Consider the following 21,903-nt stretch of genomic DNA (forward strand, 5'->3'; position numbering starts at 1 on the left):
TTATGAGGACAAAGGCTTCATTTGGAAATTGAAAGTATGACCTCTTCACGGAGGACATTCTGGCCATGAAGCCACTGAGCTGGAATAAAAATACAGGGGTATTTCAGGGAACAAATGTTCTTCTACCTAAAACTAAAATCTGAATGCAGCTTTAAAAAAAAACATCCAACATTTTAAATCAAAGCATCTTTTAGAGTGTGTTTTTACATCTATGTGTACACTCATGCATCCTGTGTTAATGATTGGTTTAATGCATGCCTATGCATTAACATGTGAACTGTCCTGATGTAATTTGTGTTTGCAGATGCATACGTGCACACGCAAAAGGCCTTGGTATCTTGAGGTGTACGTTACTTTTCTGAAGGGCAGCCATACATTAGCATATTTGTCTGAAGGGGTGTTTTTGCATGCATCTGTGTGTTTGCACTCTTTTGTTCTTTTTCCTGTGCATATATTAGTGTCATTGGCACTGATTGATTGTGTTTTATATTGTAGGGCTTATTTGTTCTGTTGCATGTTGTGTTATTTTGGCAACACTCCTACTAAAGCCTATATGTTTGTAAATACTAGCAGGCTTTTTGAAAGCCATAATCATTCAGCTGTCGTGTTTCCTCATCCAAATGGTTTACACAGCCACGTGAAAGGAATTGCACAGGCAGTTGTTTAACAAATATTATTTCAAATTCATAAAAGCATTCTTAATAACATCATTGTATTTAATCAGTACCTTCCAAATTCAACTGTCTATTCTTTGAGAGATCAGGAAAAGGTCACAGAGGAGCTTCATTTGAAGCTTTTGTTTCCCCTCTGAATCAAAGAAACAGTTGATTTGGTAACAGTTCACGGAAACACAGCGTAAATACCATCAAGAGTAAAGATGGTGTGACATTTTATGCATTTAATGCTCATTACTCGTTTGAAAGGCTGAGCTGTGACAGTATACAGCCGCTGGCTGAGAGCACAGCTGCTGCTTTGCCTGACTGTGCTGGATGAAGCTGCGGCTGCAAACATGCATATTGCTCTGCCTACAGCTGCACTTTTTTCCTTTGGTCTCACTGTTTGGATAGGGCAACGTGCTGCATTTGAACCTAAAAGAATCAGATTGGACAGATGCGTTATTAATTCACAGAGTAGAGATAGCTCTATTACTACACTCAGCTAGCACAAACAACACAGACAAACATACATGCCCATACACATCGACTGGATGTAGTGAACGCTCCAGTCTTGCTCTGTAAAATATGTCACTTCCTTTGTCATAACAAGCAAATAACACCAAAGCCGCTGCCACAACAAAAGGAGGGAGTTGGAGCTGTGTGTTCCCATGACAAGAGTCACAGATTAAAAAAACAAAACAAAAAAGACACAGTCAGTCAGTCCGATCAGAGTATAAAGAAACAGGATAACTAGTTCTCTACTCTAGGTCCAGTAGTTTTCTGTTTACCTGCACAGATACAGACCTCTAACTGAGCAGCCACAGCTGCAGGACGCCCACTCACACTGCAGTCCCATCCAGGGGGGTCTGATACATAATACATCAACACTACATCATCATATAGCTCAGCAAATAGTGTAAGAAGCCAAGATTTTGTGCAACAACAGCTGGAATTAATCAGAAAAGATTAATTCATTCATGAAAAAAAATCCTCACTCCAAGTTGCAGCAAAATCTGTAAGAAAAAGTAAATCTGGATGGTGCTATACCAAATAAAGTTATTGGTAAAGTCGGGACTAAAATTACAGTACTGTGTCATGGTTTGGTCTATGCAGTCACACAACAACTACATCTAAATGGAGAAAGAATGCTGATACACACAGCCTCCATGTGGTATCCACACCACAGTCCAGGTTGCAGTAATGCTGCTAAGAGTTTGATAACTGCTTGCTAACAACAAATGAAGATGCAGGCAAAACAAAACATGCTCAAAAGCAAAGATACAGCCATCACAACTAGCAAGAAGGGATAGTGGAGCTATGGGACCTGCCTGATTCTTGTCCCTCTCCTCAACCTCTCAGTGATTTAAAAAACCTCTGGTTGTGAAAGCAGAGAATATTAAAGAAAATAACTGTATTAATACATTGTACAGAATAAGTGTGCATATATGGTAGCACAGAGGCCCGGCTTCAAATGTGTATCAAAAATGCTCAAGCCTTGTATGAATGTCCCTTCCCATGTTTACATTAAGCAGGCTGTGGTCCATTACTGCTCACATGAGTGGTGATTTAGCATGAAAAACACCCACACCTGCAGTTCTTTTATAACTATGTGACTTCATACTTTATGAATCATAAGTATGATATCTATCCAGGTTACATGGGTTTCATTTTACCTTAATACCCCTAAGCAAACTGAATCAAGCAAGCTTTATGACTGTTGACTAATATTATGTGTTTTGCATTCCTGGGTATAGCTTGAATACTCTTTCTCTACATTATATTTGAACACATCATGACAACTTTTTATTTACTTTTCTATATTTCTGACTAGACACGGCATGGTGTCACCATATGTTACATCATTGAGTTTACTAATGCTGGCCAATCACTTCACAGTTTTCAGCCTGATTTAAGGCTGGATTTGCCTCGCCCGACAATCGCATCTAACTCTAACCCAAGTGTGTGTTGTCAACACCATTATTTTACTGCTAAAAATTGTATTGTGGCCTCCTAGACCTGGAATTAGAAATATCAAACATATCAAGTGTCCTTATTTCTGTGGTCTCCCACATTTTTACCATTGTTTAATATTGAATGCAGAATCAGTCCTTAACAGAACTTGACTTTGTCCCCCATCCCTTTTTCTAATTCATTTAAATTTGCCATTGAAATCTATTTAATACTGTAAACAAATGGATTTGGTAATTGAGGATCACCTGATCCATTATAGTTTTTATTATAATTTGAACATTAGAATAAAATTTATATATATAAATGTAAATATGATGATGTAAGCAGATTTATTAAGTGTATGAAAGGACAGGAATATGTAAAATCATACTGGCTAAATTGTAACAACCCCACATTCCAACAGTTTATACTCTACTACAACTTCTCAGTTTAATCTAAGGAAGCTTTTGGAAAACTTTCTTGGTTAAAATGAAGAGACTGACCTGGGCCGTGCTGCTGGACCATCTCAGACAGATCTCGCTGGTGTATGAAGAGTACCAGACCTCCGGCGGCGAACAGCAGGAGGAACCAGAGCGAACAGGGCATCCTCCTTCTCCGTCCTCGCAGGGAGTCCACCACCACCTTCCACTTCATCCACAGCATGATGTGACACAGTCAGGCGCTAATGTAAGAACCTCTACAGAAAATGGAAGAGAGCGGCAAAATGGGAAAAGGAAGGGAAGCGAGACAGAGACAAAAAAAAGAGTGAGAATAAGAACAGTCATTCTTCTGCATCATTATATTATAAGCCAAAATCCTTTTTTAATAGCAATCAAAGGCAGTAATGATGCTCAGGTCATCACTTTATATTTTCTTTATCACTATATTTATTAGGTAGGTTTCATTAGACAGTACTTTGCTGAAAATAGATAAATGAGAAAATTTTCTCTACTCAGTCTGCCCTATGGCAAAGGGAAAAGGAAGAAATCAGGACAGATTTATGTTCATTTTCTTATTTAAGTTTTGATTATAACTGAAACTCTGATATCTTAGAGCACAAAGGGAAAAAATAACTAACAACCATGTAGAAGTCAAGTTATTCTCTTTCATGCAGGGAAACCACAGCCTGTTCTCTCTATTGCACAGCTTTACTGGAGTGTTTTCTACCCCAGAAGTAAGAGACAAAATTGTATCTATTTAATTTGAAGGGACCACATAGTGGTTTAGAACAACCTTTCCCAAACTTCCATAAACCCTCATCCTATTTGAAAACATCTCAAGGTCACAGGCTGCAAATAAAAAAATATTATTTGTTTTGTTTAATCAGCCATTTGCCAAGTCGCCTGTATTACTTGTATCACTTTACATACTTTGTTATTGTGCATATCTTTCTAAATAACACGATTGTCTCCCACTGATAAATTCTTATAATCAGTTTTCAGTTCAACCCTAGTTCAACAGTGACACCTGTTCTTTTGGGGCAACAAAATGAAAAGGTGACCTGAGTTAAAACTTCTGGCTTTGTTTTGTTAGTACAATAAGTCATCAAAATATTGTCCTATTTACAAAAAAGTCATTTTTTTGGTGTGGTGTTTGAGCCATTATTCAAAGCAGTTCCTGCCTGCAGTGACACAGAGGGACACATCACAGGCTCTCTATCCCTCTTTCTCTCCATAATGAACTGTTCAGGCCGTCTCCTGCATGATCTTTCTATTAATTCCTGCACAGTTTGCCACAGCATGACCCTTAGATGGAACAGCCTGCTGCTGGTTTAGAGCCCCTAAAGAAGCATTCTTGTAAAACAATATAGCAGTTAGCCTTCAAGCTAGCAACAGTACATGATTGAAATAGATCAAAAATGGATAAAAGACATTCAATATTACCTCTACCAGTGTGGATTTAATCTTTAAAGTCATTGGTAATCAAAGCATCACTGGAATGGCACAAAAGCTTGCCTCAAAGGGAAAAAAAGTAAGAGGCATTTTATAGTTCAAAAGTTATTTAACTTTTAACAACCTGAGTCCTTTCTTTTCATACACCTGACAACACCAACCTGGAGGGGTTAAATCTACCAGCTGGCAAAAGTATCATGCAACTAGACTGCATTTTGCTGTGATAAATAAAAAAAGAGAGCCAAAGAATCAAGGTACTAATGTCTGTTGAATTCTATGGAAATATTTAAAGGGACATAAAATTAAAAAAAAAAAAAAAAAAAAAAGACATCATAAGAGTGTGGCAGGCACACTGAGAGGAAGAGTGTATGTGTGTCAGAATCGATTCCCATGGGTCATCAGTAAAAGCAGAGTTCAAATCCTGTTCCCAAGCCATTCTGATAGCAGCCATGGAGGGGTAGTGCAAATTTGAAATAAGGCTATAGACGCTGGGCATTATACCTTTAGTTGTTGGATTAACAAACAAGAGTAAATCAGTATTAGCCGGTGAGTTATGAGGGAACTGGTGTAGCCTGTACATAGTGCCTAACCTGTAAAAATCTGAAGCAGAGAGTACCAGGGACCAGAATGCCTTGATAATCTTAAGATTTTGTTGAACCCTGCACAGATTCAAGACACCCTGTGCCAGATGCAGCAAAGTAGCCCAAGAACATAACTGAGCCTCCATGTTTCACAGTAGCTACAGTATTCTTTTCTTTGTATGCTTCATTTTTGCATCTGTGAACATAGAGCTGATGTGCCTTGCCAGAAAGTTCCAGTTTTGTCTCATCTGTCCAAAGCACATTCTCCCAGAATCTGTGTGGCTTGTCAGTATGAATTTTGGCAAATTCTAGTCTGGCTTTTTTATGATTTTCTTTCAACAGTGGAGTCTTCTTCGGTCATCTTCCATTAAATCCACTTTGGCTCAAAAAGCGATGGATGGTGCGTTCTGACACTGATGTACCTTGACCTTGGAGTTCACCTCTATTCTTTTTGGAAGTTGTCCTGGGCTCTTTGGTTACCATTCGTTTTATCCGTCTCTCCAATTTGTCATCAATTTTCCTCTTGCGGCCACATCCAGGCAGGTTGGCTACAGTCTAGTGGACCTTAAACTTCTGAATAATACGTGCAGCTGTAGTCATAGGAAGCTGCAAGATGTCTTATAGTTTTCTTTCCAATCTCCTGGAACAACTCTCACCTTAGCTTTCTGTGGTCCATGTAGGCAGACTGACTGACAAGTTTGAAGACATCAGTGATGCTAATTATTGGACACACCTCAGTTTAACGTCCTTATGTTCAAAATATTTAACAACTTTTCTAGGGGTACCATCATTTTGGGAAAAATAAATGAATTGGATTCAACTGAAGAAACTTCAGTCTGTGCATGTCTGTTTTAAATACAAACACTAAAATACTTTGAGCACACTCTCAAGAACAGGTCCTCTACTTGATCTTGAACTTTTTTGTATTCCCCTGTTTCCAGTTTTGCCTCACTAGTTTTAGTTTTCGAGAACAAATTATGACTGATGGATGCTGTCAATGCCTATAATGAAAATGACCGACTGATATCAGCTGTATCCTGTGAAAGTAGCGCCTTATTTGCAACAAAAAGCTCAATACCTGAGAATATCATTTTAATCTTTCTTATTGTGTTTTAACAGCAGTATGTCTTCTTGTTTTCAGTGAATCAGCAGTTCAGCTGAGGTAACAGATTCAAAGAACGAAAAATCAAAATGGAATAGATTTACTGAAATCCAACACCTGTGTTTATTTAAATAAGAAGAAAAATCCATGGAATCCAAAGTATTAAAGCCGCAACAAGATAAACTAACACCTAAATCCTCCAAATAAAGAAATCTGTGCTCTGTTTGTAAGGATGCAGTTGTGTAAACACAAGTCCAGTTGGACTGGCATGACTGCAGATCATCTCTGCAGCTCTGCTCATACGGCGCAAAGATCGCGCAGCATCTGTCTCCAAATTAATATGCAAATTAACAGCAAAAATGTGTTGTCAGTGCAGGAAATAAAACCCAGTGATGTGTTGCGACCAGAGGTTATAAATAATCTGTGAATGAGCGTCTGATAACACGTGACGTGTTGCATGCTGAGATGCTCAGAGTAGAGTTATTTCTGTCAGGATTTGAGCTGTGCTGTCGACTTACTTCTTCTGTTGGTGATAAAACACGGAGATGGTAAAGGAAAAATCAAATACACAGGTGAATCAGAAATCCAGATGGTCTAATAACCGTCTTAAAAACAATCAATCAAGGAAGCAAGCAGTAAGAGAAGAGACAAAAGCTTCAACATGGGAGAAAATAATTCTAACAATGAAACACTAATAAAATATGAGAACAATAGAGTGAAAGAATGCTCAGTGATTGTAGATAAGTTGATTTATGTTCAGAGAGAGACAAATGAAGAAAGAATACTGACAGAAATAGCCTCTTCATCATGAACACAACATTTTTCTTAATGATCAATGTAGGTAAGCATTTTATTGACATGGGACTCCTGGGCTTTATTAAGAGCAGATGCAGCCTCATCAGGTTCATTATAGTGAACCGATGCATTATAGATACACCACTCCTCTTTTCAGAGGAGGATGCATTATTATAGCTATCAAAAAATTGTCTCTATGAGCTAGAGGGAGAAATGTTTAAGACAAATCACACACATAGAACAACATATAAAGTTTAAACGTTCCAACTCAAAAGCTTTCAATTATTCACATCAGTTCAATCACAGGTTCTATCCAGGCTGCCAGTTCAAAGGCTGATATTTACACCTGTGATGTTTAACCTTCACTATAGCCGTTTTCACATATGGTCTTGATGAAAGATTGAAGAAATTTCAGGTGGACTGCCCCTTAAATCTTTTGATTTGTTGATCCCATATACATCTCACAGTGTTAGACCAGCCCTTGTGGGTGTGTGTGTGTGGGGGTGTGGGGGTGTGTGTGTGTGGGGGGGGCTTTCTCAGGAGGTGAAACATGATGTACAAAGAATATTGCGAGCTGAAGTGATGATGTTATGGTGAGAATTCACAATATCAAAAGAGCAGATTACAGACTGGTGTACAGACAACATGATGAGGCGGTTTCATTATGCCCAGAGATCACACCAGTCATTTGCTTTACTGACTGTTTGTTCATTTGACCGTCAAACTCAAAGAAACTACAATTACTACTAACTGCTGTTCCACCTCTGCTGACTACACAGTAGCACATTGCGAGAGAATGATCCCACATCACATCCCAAAACAGCTGTTTGACACAGCAGAAAGTGAGTGTTGATATCTCTGTCTTAAACATTTCAGAGCTGATTTTAACTCCTAAGGTGTGATTTTAAATCCACTCTGGGTGAAATGGTCTTCATTGTTTGAGCTATTTGCCAGTGTTGATCCACCTGTGTTAGTTCAACTCTGTAAAGAGTCAAGTAATCTAAGCTCCGCCAGCTGTGATTTCCAATCTTGGGGAATGTATGGGCATAATTTCCCATCACGCCCTTGGGCCGAGTGTTAGTTGTGTTAAGATGTTTCCTGTTGTATGGTGATCCCTGCTGGGGTTCTTTTGGTCATGCTTCCACTGGATTGTTGTTGTTTTTTGATGTGAGAAACATTTGCACCATGGGTGAAGTTATCCACTGAGTTAGGGCTCCCACCTGTGGCTAGGGGCTCCTTAAGGTTACATATTGTATATTCTTCACCTATTCTGCACTGCTATGAGGCTGACTCTTCTTCGTTCCTTCCAGAGAGGACCAACCTTGCCATGGATTTTAAAGAGTAACTGCAGCTCTTGTCATATTTTCAAATAACACGTATTTTCAACATGTTCAAAAGGATGTTCTTTCCAATAAGGAAAGATCACATTTTACTGTTCAACTACTCAGTATCTACTTAGTACTTTGTACTTAAAGTAAACTTTAAATTAAATATCTGTTACTTTTATTTGAGTAGATTTATAGACCAGTACTATTACTTAAGTTAAATTTAACCCAAGTAACTGTACTTTTACTAGAGTACAATAGTCAAGTCATTTTTCCACCTCCGGTCACTTTAGAAACCAATCAAGGAATCCTTAGTAAAACAAAAACATATTATCTTTTCTATTTAAATGACAAATGAATTGAATTTCTGTGTTTAGTGCACATTCTGGAGAGCAATAATTTGTCAATATTAACACTCTGTTCCTCCTCTCTTGTTAATGATACTCAAGAATTAATCACATCACATCACAGAAATGTTTATGGAAGCTGTATTCTCTCTCATTTCTGAATGAATTATGAATTATCCAACAAATAACTAAAATCATCTGAAAATCATCTCACTGACTCTTCTTGTCTCTCTGGCTTAGCAAACTGGATTTGTGCTTGTAAAGTTTTTTTTTTTTCTTTTAATTTTTTATATCTGCTATAAATATCACAATATTTCCTATAAAGTGACAGGTCTGACTGAAGCTCAGTCTTCTTAATCACACACTGGCAAGCTGAGGTTTTGTCACTTAAAATGAAAATATAACCAGAATATTTATTGAATTAGACATTCATGTACCGAATGTGCCACAGCCTGCATTTGAGTCAGAGAGATGGGGGGGGGGTCATGCATATATGCAAGCAGCATAGATACACATATCCTTTGTGGATATTAAGAGGAGAGGAACAAGTGCAGGGAAAGGTCTATATTTATCCTGAAATGTTTCAAAGCTTTGTCTCTAACATATAACACTGACTAGGGGAACAAGACTATGGTGGTACAGATTACATTATGGCGGAGCGCCATGATGGTCTAGTTTCCTCTGCAGCTCATAAAGAGGTCTCAATGTTCATTTTAGTTTCTTTCATAACTTGCTAAAAACTTCCGTGGTCCACACGTGGAGAACAGCCTCCTGCTTCTCCTTATGGACTCAGTTAGTAACATAAATTGCTAACTGCATACCCAGCAATCAAATATCCCTTAATAGATTTGCAGACATGCATATAGGGGCTATACTTATGAAAATGTTGCAGAAAATTACAGAGGCATTCTTTTTCCTCTATGCATTTCTCTTCATCACAGTGTGGTCTCTTTCTCTGAGAGCAGAAGATGTGAACTAACTTCTCAGTCTTCACAATTTATTTATTCTGCTGAGTGCAGAGGGTACCGCAGCCTCATTATGCAACAACAATGAACATGGCCATCTGTACAGAGTTCACTTACACTAAAGCATAGAAAAACTTTCTTCATAAACTAAAATTATGTGTGTTATACTCACCGCTGGGGTTGTAATGACCTCTACACTGCACAGATACGATAAACACTTTCTTTTGAGTCACCAGGGAGACATAAATATAAAGAAAGGTGTCTTTGGCTTCACATATAGGGTTGGCTGCTTTTAGTAATAATGCCTCTGCACTGAGAAACCCATTCTTCTGTCTTATAATGGTATTTTTCTGTCTAATGTGTATCTCTGTCTGTTCTGCTTTCCCTTCAGAGTGACCCGAAAACATTCATATGGAAATGAAACGTCAATAAAGAGCAGAATAAATGGGTTTCAAGGTAGTCTAATGGTTTCACATTGCCATGACTAGTTGAAATCCTCACAAAAGAAAGAGCTCTGATGTTTTTCCCTTTCATATGGACATCACTGCAGTGTCAGTTAAATTATCATCTGTCCAAGTGAAAACTGTCATTTTCATTTCAGCGTTATCCTAAGATGACAGCTATTGACAGCATATAGCCATGATGCTGTTTTACTGCAGCACTAGTTCTTCACGCAGCTGCTGGCCTCTGTCTTCAAGCTTGATGTAAGAATCTGTCACCTATTTTTGTACCAAAGACATTTGTATTGATTTGATATGCGGAGGAACTTTAATTAGAAGAAAATCAATAGACTTCAAGTTGAAGAGCAATCAAAGAAATTGTTTTATAATTGTACACTATTAAAAGTATGTGATGAGTCTTTTGTTATTACAGCCTATTGCAACACTATTATTTCACAGGGGAGTGATTCCATCAGCCTTACAGGAGCATCCACTGAAAAATATCAACCGGTTCAGAAATAAGATGCAGCTAAAACAAGTGATGCGATCACAAGTCAGTGATAAAAGTCAGGGCTCATTAGTGCATGTGTTGGTAGTTGGTCCACAAGAACATTATGATCACAATAGTGCTTATATTGTGAGAACTAACAAGATGATACCTACCAATTTCAGAGTGAATATCAAAGTGTCTTTTTTCAACAGATAAACAGGCTAAAAATGGGAAGAAGTTATGATGTAGATTTGTTTCTTGTTAGAAGATATAGAGAAAGGAGGGTAGCCAGGAGAATATGAGATCAGAGGTCAGAGTGTAGTGCACGAACACTTCTTGTTACTAATTGGCTGAAACAAGTTGTGGCTTGCCCTGAGATTTGTTGTTTTCCCCTGCTCCCCATCTCACCCCAGTTAAGTCTCTGTTACTACCTCTAAAAGGAGGATCTCATTGTCCAGTATGTCATCTATGGCCAGGGATATACTTGCTATTTCCCTTTAAATTCCCATATGTGTCCAACTACATCATTTGTAATAATACTTGCCTTTCCAAAACATTTGTTACTGAGGAATCCTTTTTGAGCTGAGGTTTTCCCCTGGGGAGTGCAAGAGGACCTCAGGGGAGAAGTGAGAACCCCCCCACATGTGTTAAACTCAGTAGCCAATGTCTGGCTTGACAGCATCTCTTCTCCACCCCTTACTTCACCCTATAGCTGTGGACTTTGTTATTTTTCCAACAGATTATTTTCCCATGCCCCTGGTAATATGCAAGGACATCCAGAGAACTACCTTGTCATGTCAGTCCTCTTTCCCATCAGATGTTGATCTCAGGCAGGCTAACTCGCCACTAAGCCTTACTTCAACCTCAGTTTTTGGCCCAAACATGCCTGAAAGTTCTGCACAACCCTGTACAAAGATGGATCGATAGAAATAGAAATAGATATAGATATATAGGTTGTGATAGATATACAGGGAGGGGATGTTCTCTCGAAGGAGGCTTACCCTCTCTCTAACTTTGAAAACCCCAGCTGTAGAGGGTTCAGGAGAAAGCCCATAAGCAACTACCTGGTGTGTGGGATGTAAACTACAGACAGGGATGCCCTTAAAGATGTGAATATACCATAAACTCTGAGAACAGAAGTAACATAACATTAACATCAGTAGTCAAGAGAAACATAAGGTTAGGTCAGACTGGTGACTACTAGTGATGAGAACACACTGTCTAGACTCTGTCACATAAAGTGACATCTTCCATAGAGGCCAAACGAAGTTTGCATACTAACTGGGCCATATTTGACCTTTGGTATAAATATTACAGTTATACCAACAAGCCTAAGTCCTAAATGCATGATGGGACTCTTTTTGGTTGAACTAGCATGTTAACATGCATTTCAAATGTTCAGTATAAGTGGGACTATCTCAGTAAATTAATGTCTTTTTACATCATGTAAAAACACTGGAAATAAACACCTGATAAAAAGCTGAAAGTTCTTTATTTTTACCCAACGGAGTTTTGATATTCCATTGTCATTCACATTGACACTACAAAACCACAGCATGTAACCTTATCAAACAAATTCATTCAAGGTTTTCCGGCTCCTTTCACATCTTTCCTCACAGTTTCATCACCTTAGTGTTGTACCACATATTGGGGTCAGGTAAACACCAGTGAGTTGTTTCTGTTATCTGGAAACTTTGTTTTTTGAAACTGCACAAAATTATGCTCAGATTTTTGCTCCTCAAGTCAAGCACAAGGGAAAGCACAAGAACAAAGAGAAAGTGTGATTCTACTGCGAACTGTAGCAAACAATAAAAGTGAGATAGAAAAATGAAAGCTTGAGATAGGAGACAGAACAAGAGAGCTTTACTGAACGATGAACCTAAAAGACATACCGATTACACGTGATATAATCCACACTTACAACCCAACGTGGATGTAGAAGTTTGAGTGGATAGTTTTAATGTTGTGATTGAAGTGGATGTGAAGCAGGGCAGAGCTGAAAAAGAGCATTCCTTCTCTGACTACTTTCTATGATTAAACAAAAGATAAAGACAAAATCCCTGCAAACTGTTGCAACTTGACACAAACATCTCATTATGATCAAAGAACACTTCTTTTTAAAGACAATGCCTTTGTTCTCCATTTCCAAACAGATGTATACGCCAAGAAATGACATAACATGTCCCATTTTATGCAGCGGAGGAGCCATTCTGTGTCAGAGCAGTAATGAAGAAGATTCTTTGTTTGATGTTCATGTAGAAAACACATCAAAGACGAATGCATTTTGGTTTCAAGCTAATGCAAATTATGCCTGGAAAACAAACACTTTTATTATATAAAAGTCTACAACAACCAGTAAAGGAAGTCTTTAACTGTGATGGCCTTCTAAAACTTAGCAGTGCAAAAACAATGGCTTATTACTATGAAAAGTTCAGTGAGGAAGAACTGACATTGTCTATAATACAGTCCTTTCTGTGCAAAAGAAAAGAATGTAAAAAGGATTCATAATATACACAGAATATTAAGTTAAAAAAATACTATTAAATTATTAATTAACTAGATATTTCTTGTCCGTGAAAATAAAACGTTTTGTCAATGTGGTTTTATTGTACTTGAATCATCCGTTGCGACTATTTGAAGCCAAGGCTGCTCCTAAGAGGGGCAAAAAAATAGTCCATGTTACAGTTAAGCTACAACAACCTATTCAGTTTTTAACCTCAATGCTAACAGTTCAGTGAAACTAAAAAGACACATTTTATTTATTATTTCCTCAAAATAAAACAGCCTGTTCAAAATGCACGGCAGCATTCGGCCGCAGAAACAAAGGCTATGCCATGTCTGCACAAATGATAGACAACTGAGACTTCTTTCTAGAGAACTTCAAAACCCCAACATAAGTTGTTGAGATACTTTTCAGCATTGAAAAGAGGCAAATGTTAGCCAGGAGGCTAGCACCAGTGCTACTGATCCAACATACATGTGTTGCTACTATTCATAAATTAATCACGATTAATTTAGATACATACTTCAGGCATTATCTTTAATTGCAGTTATATTTTATGAAAACTTTTAGCACACTTCAATTAGCCACTGAAACATCTCCCTGCAGCCACAATGGTGTTAAATAAGTCCACCACTACTCCATAACCCTTAAAGCCCTAGCTATATTTATCCATTGTGTCTCGCCTGGACTTATTGTCTTAAAGAGCTGGTAAAACATGAACCCTGTGGTGCACAGTCAAACTCTAAACATATTTTTTTGTCAGGACAACCTGGGCCTTAAGAATATGTGTGCTGCATTAATGTCACTTAAATAAAAAAGAAAAAGTTATGGTACTATAAAGACAAAATAAAAAAAGAATAAATGGAAATTAAAATTCAAAGATTTTTATGCTTGACACACATTAAACAATAATGACTAACACTTTTTTTCATCACAAACATGTTCTCTCATATTTTGGGGATCCAAAAAGGACATTACGTGAAAAAAGTCTTTAAAAAAATCCTTTGTTTACAAAAGTACTTGTACTGTTTTTGTAGTGGCCCAATTGAAAGGGCTGTCTGTCCCGTCTGGAAAAACCAATATGGTGGCTAATACTAAGCTAGCTTCAGACATAATCAAAAATGATTAAAAATGGATAAAAAGTTTTTCAATTTTGGATTTAAAGGTTTGGATCGATTCTTCAAAAACCCTGGGAAGGCACTTGAGTTCCAGGTTTGCTAGAGAAACTTCTGTACAGGATTTGAAGGCATGGATAGTGCCACTGGAACAGAAAAATGACTGGCCGCAAAATGGGGAAAAGTCAATGGATAGGATTTAGTGTTTAGCAGTTATGTTTTATACAACAACGTTACTCTCAGACAATTAATGTCTCTGAACCAATGTGTGTTGTGTTGTCAAAGATTTATATCTTTACTGTTCTATCCTCTTATTTTAATTTTCAATCCATAACAAGTTCCTTTTTCCATATCTAGGTTTATTTCTTAATCTTGAATCTATCTGAAATTCTTTATTGTCTTCAAAATAAAGCCATGTCTATTCTGTATCCAAACAGGAAGTTCAGTTACTTTCAGTTTAAGAAAGGTCAAATAAGTAGTAGAAAGGTCAGATAGGGCTCGCTCTGGCTTTGGGGCCAGGTCATTTCTATAGGTTAGGACTGTCAAAAGCTGAATTAAATCTGCTCAGATACAGTTCATCATTAGTTCATACAGGAGGCTGTAGTCAGACACGCCCAGCTGCAACTAGCTGACTGCCAGCTGGTTTAATTATTGCCTCCCAGCTCTTGTGACCAATCACAGCTCACAGAGGCCCATTGAAATTTGGCATCCTTCTCACTGATCCCAGCCACATTAATGCTGATCACACCAAGCTGCTGCTTCACCTCCACCACCCCAGCCTCCTCCTTTTAGCCTAAAGCTTTTGTTGCACATCATGTTCACTTTAATGAACATTAAAGCATAAAACATTAAGCATAAAACCTGAAATATAAGTCACACCTATTCAGAAAAATCGATTTTAAAATGCGTGACTCTCTCTACTGTATTCCTCAAGTCCTCAACCATCTCCATCTCCATGATAGTTATGAAGTACAGACTCACAGCCTGTAAGTCATGCAGCCTCTCCAGGTCACTGGTCTTTAATTGAGGGGTCTTTTCAATCAAACTAATTCTACACAAGGTTCACAGTATGCCATTGTTGTCTTTAATTGCCTGGTTATGGTCTAATGATGAGGCAAAGCTTTTAAAATGTGGAGCTACTCCCCACCTACCTGATCTGTATCACTATGTATATCAGCCCATGTTGAGCAGTGACGCAGCTGCTTGAAATACACAATGAATGAGGGTGAATTTCAGTTATGTAAACTGGCTTCGATGTGTGATGGTGCTTAAGGCTCTTGCAGCAATGACGGCACATGACTCAGCATTTTGGCTGCACTGGTATATAGGACACAGTTCACCTGTATAAAATTAAAACTAGCTATTAAGAGTGCAGTTATTCTCCAGATTTTACTTGTTGTCACATCCTCATGTGGTCATTCTTTAGTTCTGACACTCTGGACCTTTTAATGAACTTCCCAGCAGATGAATCTTCCCAGAGCTGGGTAGAGGTTGAGGTGAGCTGGGTTTTCACGGATTAGAAACGGGGACACCATGAGACTTGTGTGTCCTTTCTGCACTGGCTGGGCAGCTTTAGCTGTGTTTAATCTCTCTTGAGCACAGTTTGTGTGCTTAACAGATGTGTTGGTGTAATAGTGAAGTGCTCAAAGTATCAGGCCAGGGTCCCAGGAGTTTACAGGAAATGTGAGACACTAAAGGCCCTGAAGATGCAAATTTTGGTGCACTGTTTCACAGGGGTGAGTGGGCTGATCTGTGGAGCCAGTTAGCACACTCCACCTACTTTCAAAGGCTGATGGTTATAGTGTACAACTTTATTCTTCAGTGTCTCATGTCTCCACAAAGGTAAAATACCTTAGTGTTTGAATAATATCCATTTTTGCTTTATAAACCAGTACCATCAGGATTTTGGGGGCTTTTTGAGTTGCAAAATGCATGATTTTACAGCAAATATTTCAGAAAATTGCAATATGTTGCACTGCATGGTGCCACTTGCTTGCACACAGACACAATGATTTGTTTAATCTTCACTTTTCTGTGAGTAGCATTCATTGACTTGTACAACCTTAAGTTGTATTTTTGTTTGTAAATGTGAGTTTTTATTTTGCACATTTCCCGATACTGGTGAGTTTGAATATGTTAGTTTGTCAAATTAGCTGGAAATTTGCAGAAAAGTTGGCTCAAATTTGCTTTAAAGGTGAAATACGAAACATTTGTGCTTTAGATAAGGCAGATATCAAATAAATATATCAAATAAAGTTATACTAGAGTTTTTAATTAAATGATGCAGCCCATCCCCCTTTAGGTTTGTTGATTTCAGCTTTGTGTTCAAACTGACAGGGCAGCTCGACCTATACAGTAATTATTAGAGGATCCAATAGTTGTAATAAGTGTTTTTTTTTTTTTTTTTCTTTTTTTTTATATTTAAAACCAAGTGTATTTCTCCACCATGTTGGAGAAAAGAGCTGGCCCTGCTCACTTCATCATGCAGAGGCACAATAGTAGATTTATTCACAAGAGGCCAATTAAAGAAGAATGATGTGAAGACTGAAGTTTCCCAACAATGGAGCAGACTCTGTGTGAAATATTTCAAAGAAATAAGAATGATTGATTTTTGGGCGGCATAGTTAAATGAAGAGATCAGTCCTACTAAAATGCATTCAGGCCACAACAGAGGGCGGGTTGGGGAATTTCATATCATACCTTTAATAGTGAGGAAATCAGCATCCTAACATCTTGGAGGGTCTGATTAAAATGAAATTTTCATCTTTTTTATCAAACCAAACCCAATACTTACAAGAAGTAAGCATGTGGGCTGCATGCCTGTATACTGAAAAAATAATCTTAATCATCATAACTCCATCCAACAATAACCTTCTTTCTCACACTGGTTCAAAGCATTGGCAATGTAGAAAATGTTCCGGTAGCATGTTTTTCTTCTCTAATCATGTCTGGTCCCTCTTATGTGTCAGTGAAATCGAGCAGCGCTGGCAAGTAAACAAAAGGAAATGGAAGCCGATGCCAGGCCAGTTTTATAAATTAATGATTTCGTGCAGCAGAATTGATGAGGGGAGAATGGAGCTGGTATAGGATCATGTTCAAAGCATTACTAATTGTCTTTATTTATGACAGCCGGTGATCCCAGGGATGAATTAATGCATTCTCAACGCTGCTGTGATGAGCTGCAGTAATCAGTATGGGAGATCAGACATTAAACCTGATGTCTATCTCTCACACTTCCTCTTACTGGTAGGAAACCACTGGAAATTCAAGTTACTCTATCAGCAGACAGAGGGGAAGCAAAACCCAAGCAGAACCCTGATAATGTTGTTTGTCACCCAGGCAATAACAAAAATCAGTTCCAGTACCATGTAAATCTTTATCTTCTTTATATTTATTTATACTTATTGAGGTTGCTTAACAATCTGAATCTCTATTATTTTTCTAGCTGTTTTTACTTTTGCATAATAGTCATTTTTACTGACTTGACCTTAATTAGTTCTGATCTCTATGTCATCTTTAAACTTTTTGTCTCATCTGGACTTACTGTTTTAAAAAGCTTGTAAAACATCAGTCCTGTGGTGCACAGTCAAGCTTTAAACATCCCTTTTTCAGGACAACCTACGCTTTATGAATATGTGTGCTGCAGTAATTAATTGATGGGATTATAAAGAAATAAAGAAAAAACTAAATGGAATCAAAACTCAAAGATTTTTATGTGTGACACACGGTAAACAAAACAAAGACTTTGTGACTTGACAAACTTGTTTTCTTATCTCTTGGGGACAAAAAAGTGAAAAATAATCATTCTGTTACAAAAAAAAGTATTTGAAATATTCACATTTTTATACAAAAAAAAAAGTCCTTGCACTCCTTTGTGTTAGTTCTATTTGTGCCATTATTCAAAGCATTTCCTGTCTGCACAGACACAGAAGGCCACGTCGCAGGCTCTCTGTCTCACTTTGTCTCTATTATGAGCTGTTCAGGCTGTCTTCACTGCACAGTTTAAAAAGCCTGTAACCTGTTTCTTATTGTCATAAACAACACCTGTCAACATCTTAGGGTTAAACACATATTTTAACCCTGGATTACTATTTTTAACTTAATCAGCAACAAGTTTTAGGGCATTTTTTCAACTGGGAGACAGGGGAAGGCTGTACATTTTAGCTGAATTAGATTAACAGTACTGATGTGGTTTGCAATGGAGTTGTGCTCTAAGTTTAGCAGCATACAGTAAATGGTATTTTGCTTGCAAAGCAGGTGTAGCACTGCTCAGAATGAAATGGGAAAAAGGTACATGTGATTGTAATATCAACCTTCATCTTGCTCCTATTGCTATTTTTCATGGTTTGATTTTCTTGTTTAAATCAGTGCTACTGATCACCCTTTAAATCAGTCAGTAGGTGTTAAAATATCAAAAAAGAGACTGACTGTCTAGTTCCATTCAGTTTCAAAATTAATTGAAATAAAACAGCTTTTATGTCATTCCCTGAAAGTGGTTATTTTGAAGAAAGGAGGTTTTGGTTCGATGCCAGGTCTTTGTTCATGTAAAAACTGGCAGTACTAAATCATAATTGCTTTGATTCTTTGATGAAAAAAAAAATCCCTATTGACCCTTTAGAGTGTATACACAATTTTATGAGAAATCAACATGATCAATAATTTCTTTAAAAACTGATAGATGATAAAAATGCCCTTACGTGGATTATCAGTGGCCAAAAATTTTATGACAATATGTTCTTTGTTTGAAATTTGGTAGAAGGTTAAGTAAACATCTCAGTTCCAAAAAATGACAATTGTCTAGCTGTTATTTGAGGTTTCAGGCTTTACAGGGTTAATGTCAGTCAGTCTTTATTTGTATAGCGCCAATTATTAACCAAAAATATTTGAAGAACCATTAAAAAGAGGGAAAGTCTTGCCCACACTCCTAATGTGCTACATTTATTTTCCTAAATTTACATTTTGCAGATCAGATTAGACATTAGATGGTTAAATTAAAGGTTGACCATATCTGAGTTATGCATTTGTGAATATTATCTATTAATATAAATGTGCTTATTCAATTTTAAAAAAAGCTGTTAATTACAATTTAAAATTATGTTATTGTGTTTTTTTCTTAACTTTGTATAAGTGCTGATAACTGCAAAATCCATCATTTGTACTCACTCATATCAGTACTTAGACAAGGCTCTCACTGCTTCCTTCATTGTTTAAAAAATAAAGTACCATTTGTACCATATTTTGAAGAAATTTGGCAGCAAAATACTGAAATAATAATAATATATATATATATATATATATATACCTCAGAAAAAGGCTGCAACTCTGAAATGAATGCAAGAAACAACATATTGTGCACCTGTGCTGTTAATGAAAGACCACTGAATGACCATTGGTCTTACACTTTCTAAATTTAAGTCACACACGGTTGTAGAGTGTACTCCATCGCAGCTGTTCCATTCCCACTCAACTCCAACACTATGGACTAAAGCCAAATACATAAAAAGCTACCAGTAAAATTGCATTCTGGATAAACCATCCTACGGTAAAGCAATGACCACCAGAGTAATGACACGGCAAAAACTCGACCCAGCTCCCCCACAAATGGGTGATCTGTGTGACGGTGACCTGGCACGCTGGCCTCAGGATAGATACCAGCTCAGGCAGAGCAGGTGATGACAGCTTCAGCACAATCAGACATGCTCAAATACAACACATCCTCACCCTATCATGTCAGCCCAAAACCTGCCACAGGGCAAAGCTGAGCTATGCAGCACACCTCTCAGATGAGCTTACAGATTAGTTTCTGTGTATATGCTGGAGCCTCACACCACACCACCATGACTAGCAGACTATAGAAATTACATGCAAGTCTGTTTGGTAGAATGAAAATAAAGCCTTTGCTTTTTATTCCCAAGTTTTACACAGATGCAATTCACAGTATTAATAATATTGTGGTTTAAATGGCCTCTACACAGAGGGTCAGAGCTACACCAGGCTAATGGCTCTTCTGGCAAACACTGAGGCTGTATTGTCTTAAGCGTTCATTACCATTAAAAACTATTATAATTACACTCAATGGGCTCTTCTTAGTAACGGTGCAATGAAACTCTCCAACAACTCACTGCTAATTAAAAGCTGTGTGCGGAAGGTCACAAGCTCAGACATGAATGAGGTACACAGGTACAAACAGCAGAAATCTGCAGTGCGCTCTGTTCCTTTTAAATGCACTTCAGTCTTGAAAGGAAGAGGTAGATGGATGGGAGGAGACAGGCTGAGGAACTTTCACGCCTTGACATAGTGAGAGACAGATGGTGCAATGTTGGTGCAACCCAGTATTGAGAAGGTATTCTTACTCTTTTCTACCTCTGGGCCTTTATAAAGGGAGAAAGCTACCAAGAGGGAGGTTGGACTCGAAGGAGTCTACAAAATGGAAACAGCCTCAGATGGGGTTTTTAAGTGTAAATAGTTAATGTTGCCACTTTAGATCTTTAAGTAGGCATCAAATAGAATCAACAATCTGATGCTAGTTTGGGTTTGTGATGGACAAGATTGTATTTGTTTATTCCTTCATTTATTCAGACCTGCCAGATAAACTGTTTCACATAAACATTGCATGGGAAATGCTTCATAGCCATCTGGGCAACAGTCCATAGACTTAGAAAAAAAATCTCAAGGGTGTCATTCTGTCTGTCACATTCATTACAGACCAGTCAGAGCAATGAAGCACATAACAAAGCCGCTATCATTGGTACATGTCAAAGCCAGTCAGAAGAAAAGCAAGAACATCTTTTCCACTAAGAAAAGCTTTAAATGTGGTTCTTCTCTCTTCCTTTTAAAAAATGTCTGTCACTTCTGATAAATAAGCTGCTATAGCTGCATCCAAGCTAATCGCTGCTGCCAGTGGCAGCCATTGTTTACCTGCTTGCAGCACAGCTAACCCCTGTTGGCTACTTCCTCATTTGGTCTTGGCATTCTCAGACCAGGCACAAACATTTCAAATGAAAGCTTTGCAAGATTGATCTGCCTGATGACAAACAAGAAATCTAACCGCTCCATCGGCTGAGCAAGATTACCCAGAAAGAACCCCCGTTTACAATTTTGCTGAGTAACAGACAATAAAGGAGCATCCCTCCACCTATCTGGCTGTTATTAAAAGGCTGGCTGGACAGAAGCCTCTCCACAGCGCAAACACTTGAAAAACCTTTAGGCTTTCATTTGGAAGTTTTTGTTAACTTTAGGCAGTCTGCCTTGTGTTTTGCCCTGGGGTAGGCTTCCATGATGTCACTTTGCCATATTACCCAAATCACAGTGGAGGGCTGCAGCAATGGTTGTCCTTCTGGAACTTTGTCCCATCTCCACACAGGATCTCAACCAGAGTGACCATCGGGTCCTTGGTCACCTGTGATACCATGTGATATTTCAGTTTTATTTCCAATAAGCTTCAAAAATTCAAAAATTTGATTTCACTTCGTGTTATGGGGTAGTGAGTGTAGATTAATGAGGAAAAAATGGATTTAAAAGACTGAAGGCCGCAAAATTAAAAAAGCAAAAAAAAGTGAAAGGGGTCAGAATACTTTCTGAATGCACTGTAGTCTTTGAGCATTAAAACCGGTTTCAAATTACATAGATGCTTCTGCAGGTGGCTAAAAGCTACCTGAAGACTCAGTGGCATTACATATAGAAGTGACATAGTTAAAAAATACAGTGTCATCAGCATAGGATGGAAACTGTCAGTATTCAGT

The 21,903-nt window shown here is 37.9% G+C and overlaps 1 protein-coding gene across 1 annotated transcript in view; it reads right to left on the reverse strand.

The window, feature by feature from the left end:
* Window positions 1-21,903, reverse strand: part of LOC121514042 (carbohydrate sulfotransferase 8-like) — a 353,781-nt gene that overhangs the window by 268,055 nt on the left and 63,823 nt on the right. Inside the window, exon 2 of the mRNA XM_041794107.1 lies at window positions 3,110-3,303. Within this exon, the coding sequence (XP_041650041.1) occupies window positions 3,110-3,269 (160 nt within the window). The 5' untranslated portion in view covers window positions 3,270-3,303. The remainder of the gene's footprint in view (window positions 1-3,109; window positions 3,304-21,903) is intronic.

This window comes from Cheilinus undulatus, linkage group 1 (genome assembly GCF_018320785.1).
Source record: "Cheilinus undulatus linkage group 1, ASM1832078v1, whole genome shotgun sequence".
Taxonomy (NCBI): Eukaryota; Metazoa; Chordata; class Actinopteri; order Labriformes; family Labridae; genus Cheilinus; species Cheilinus undulatus.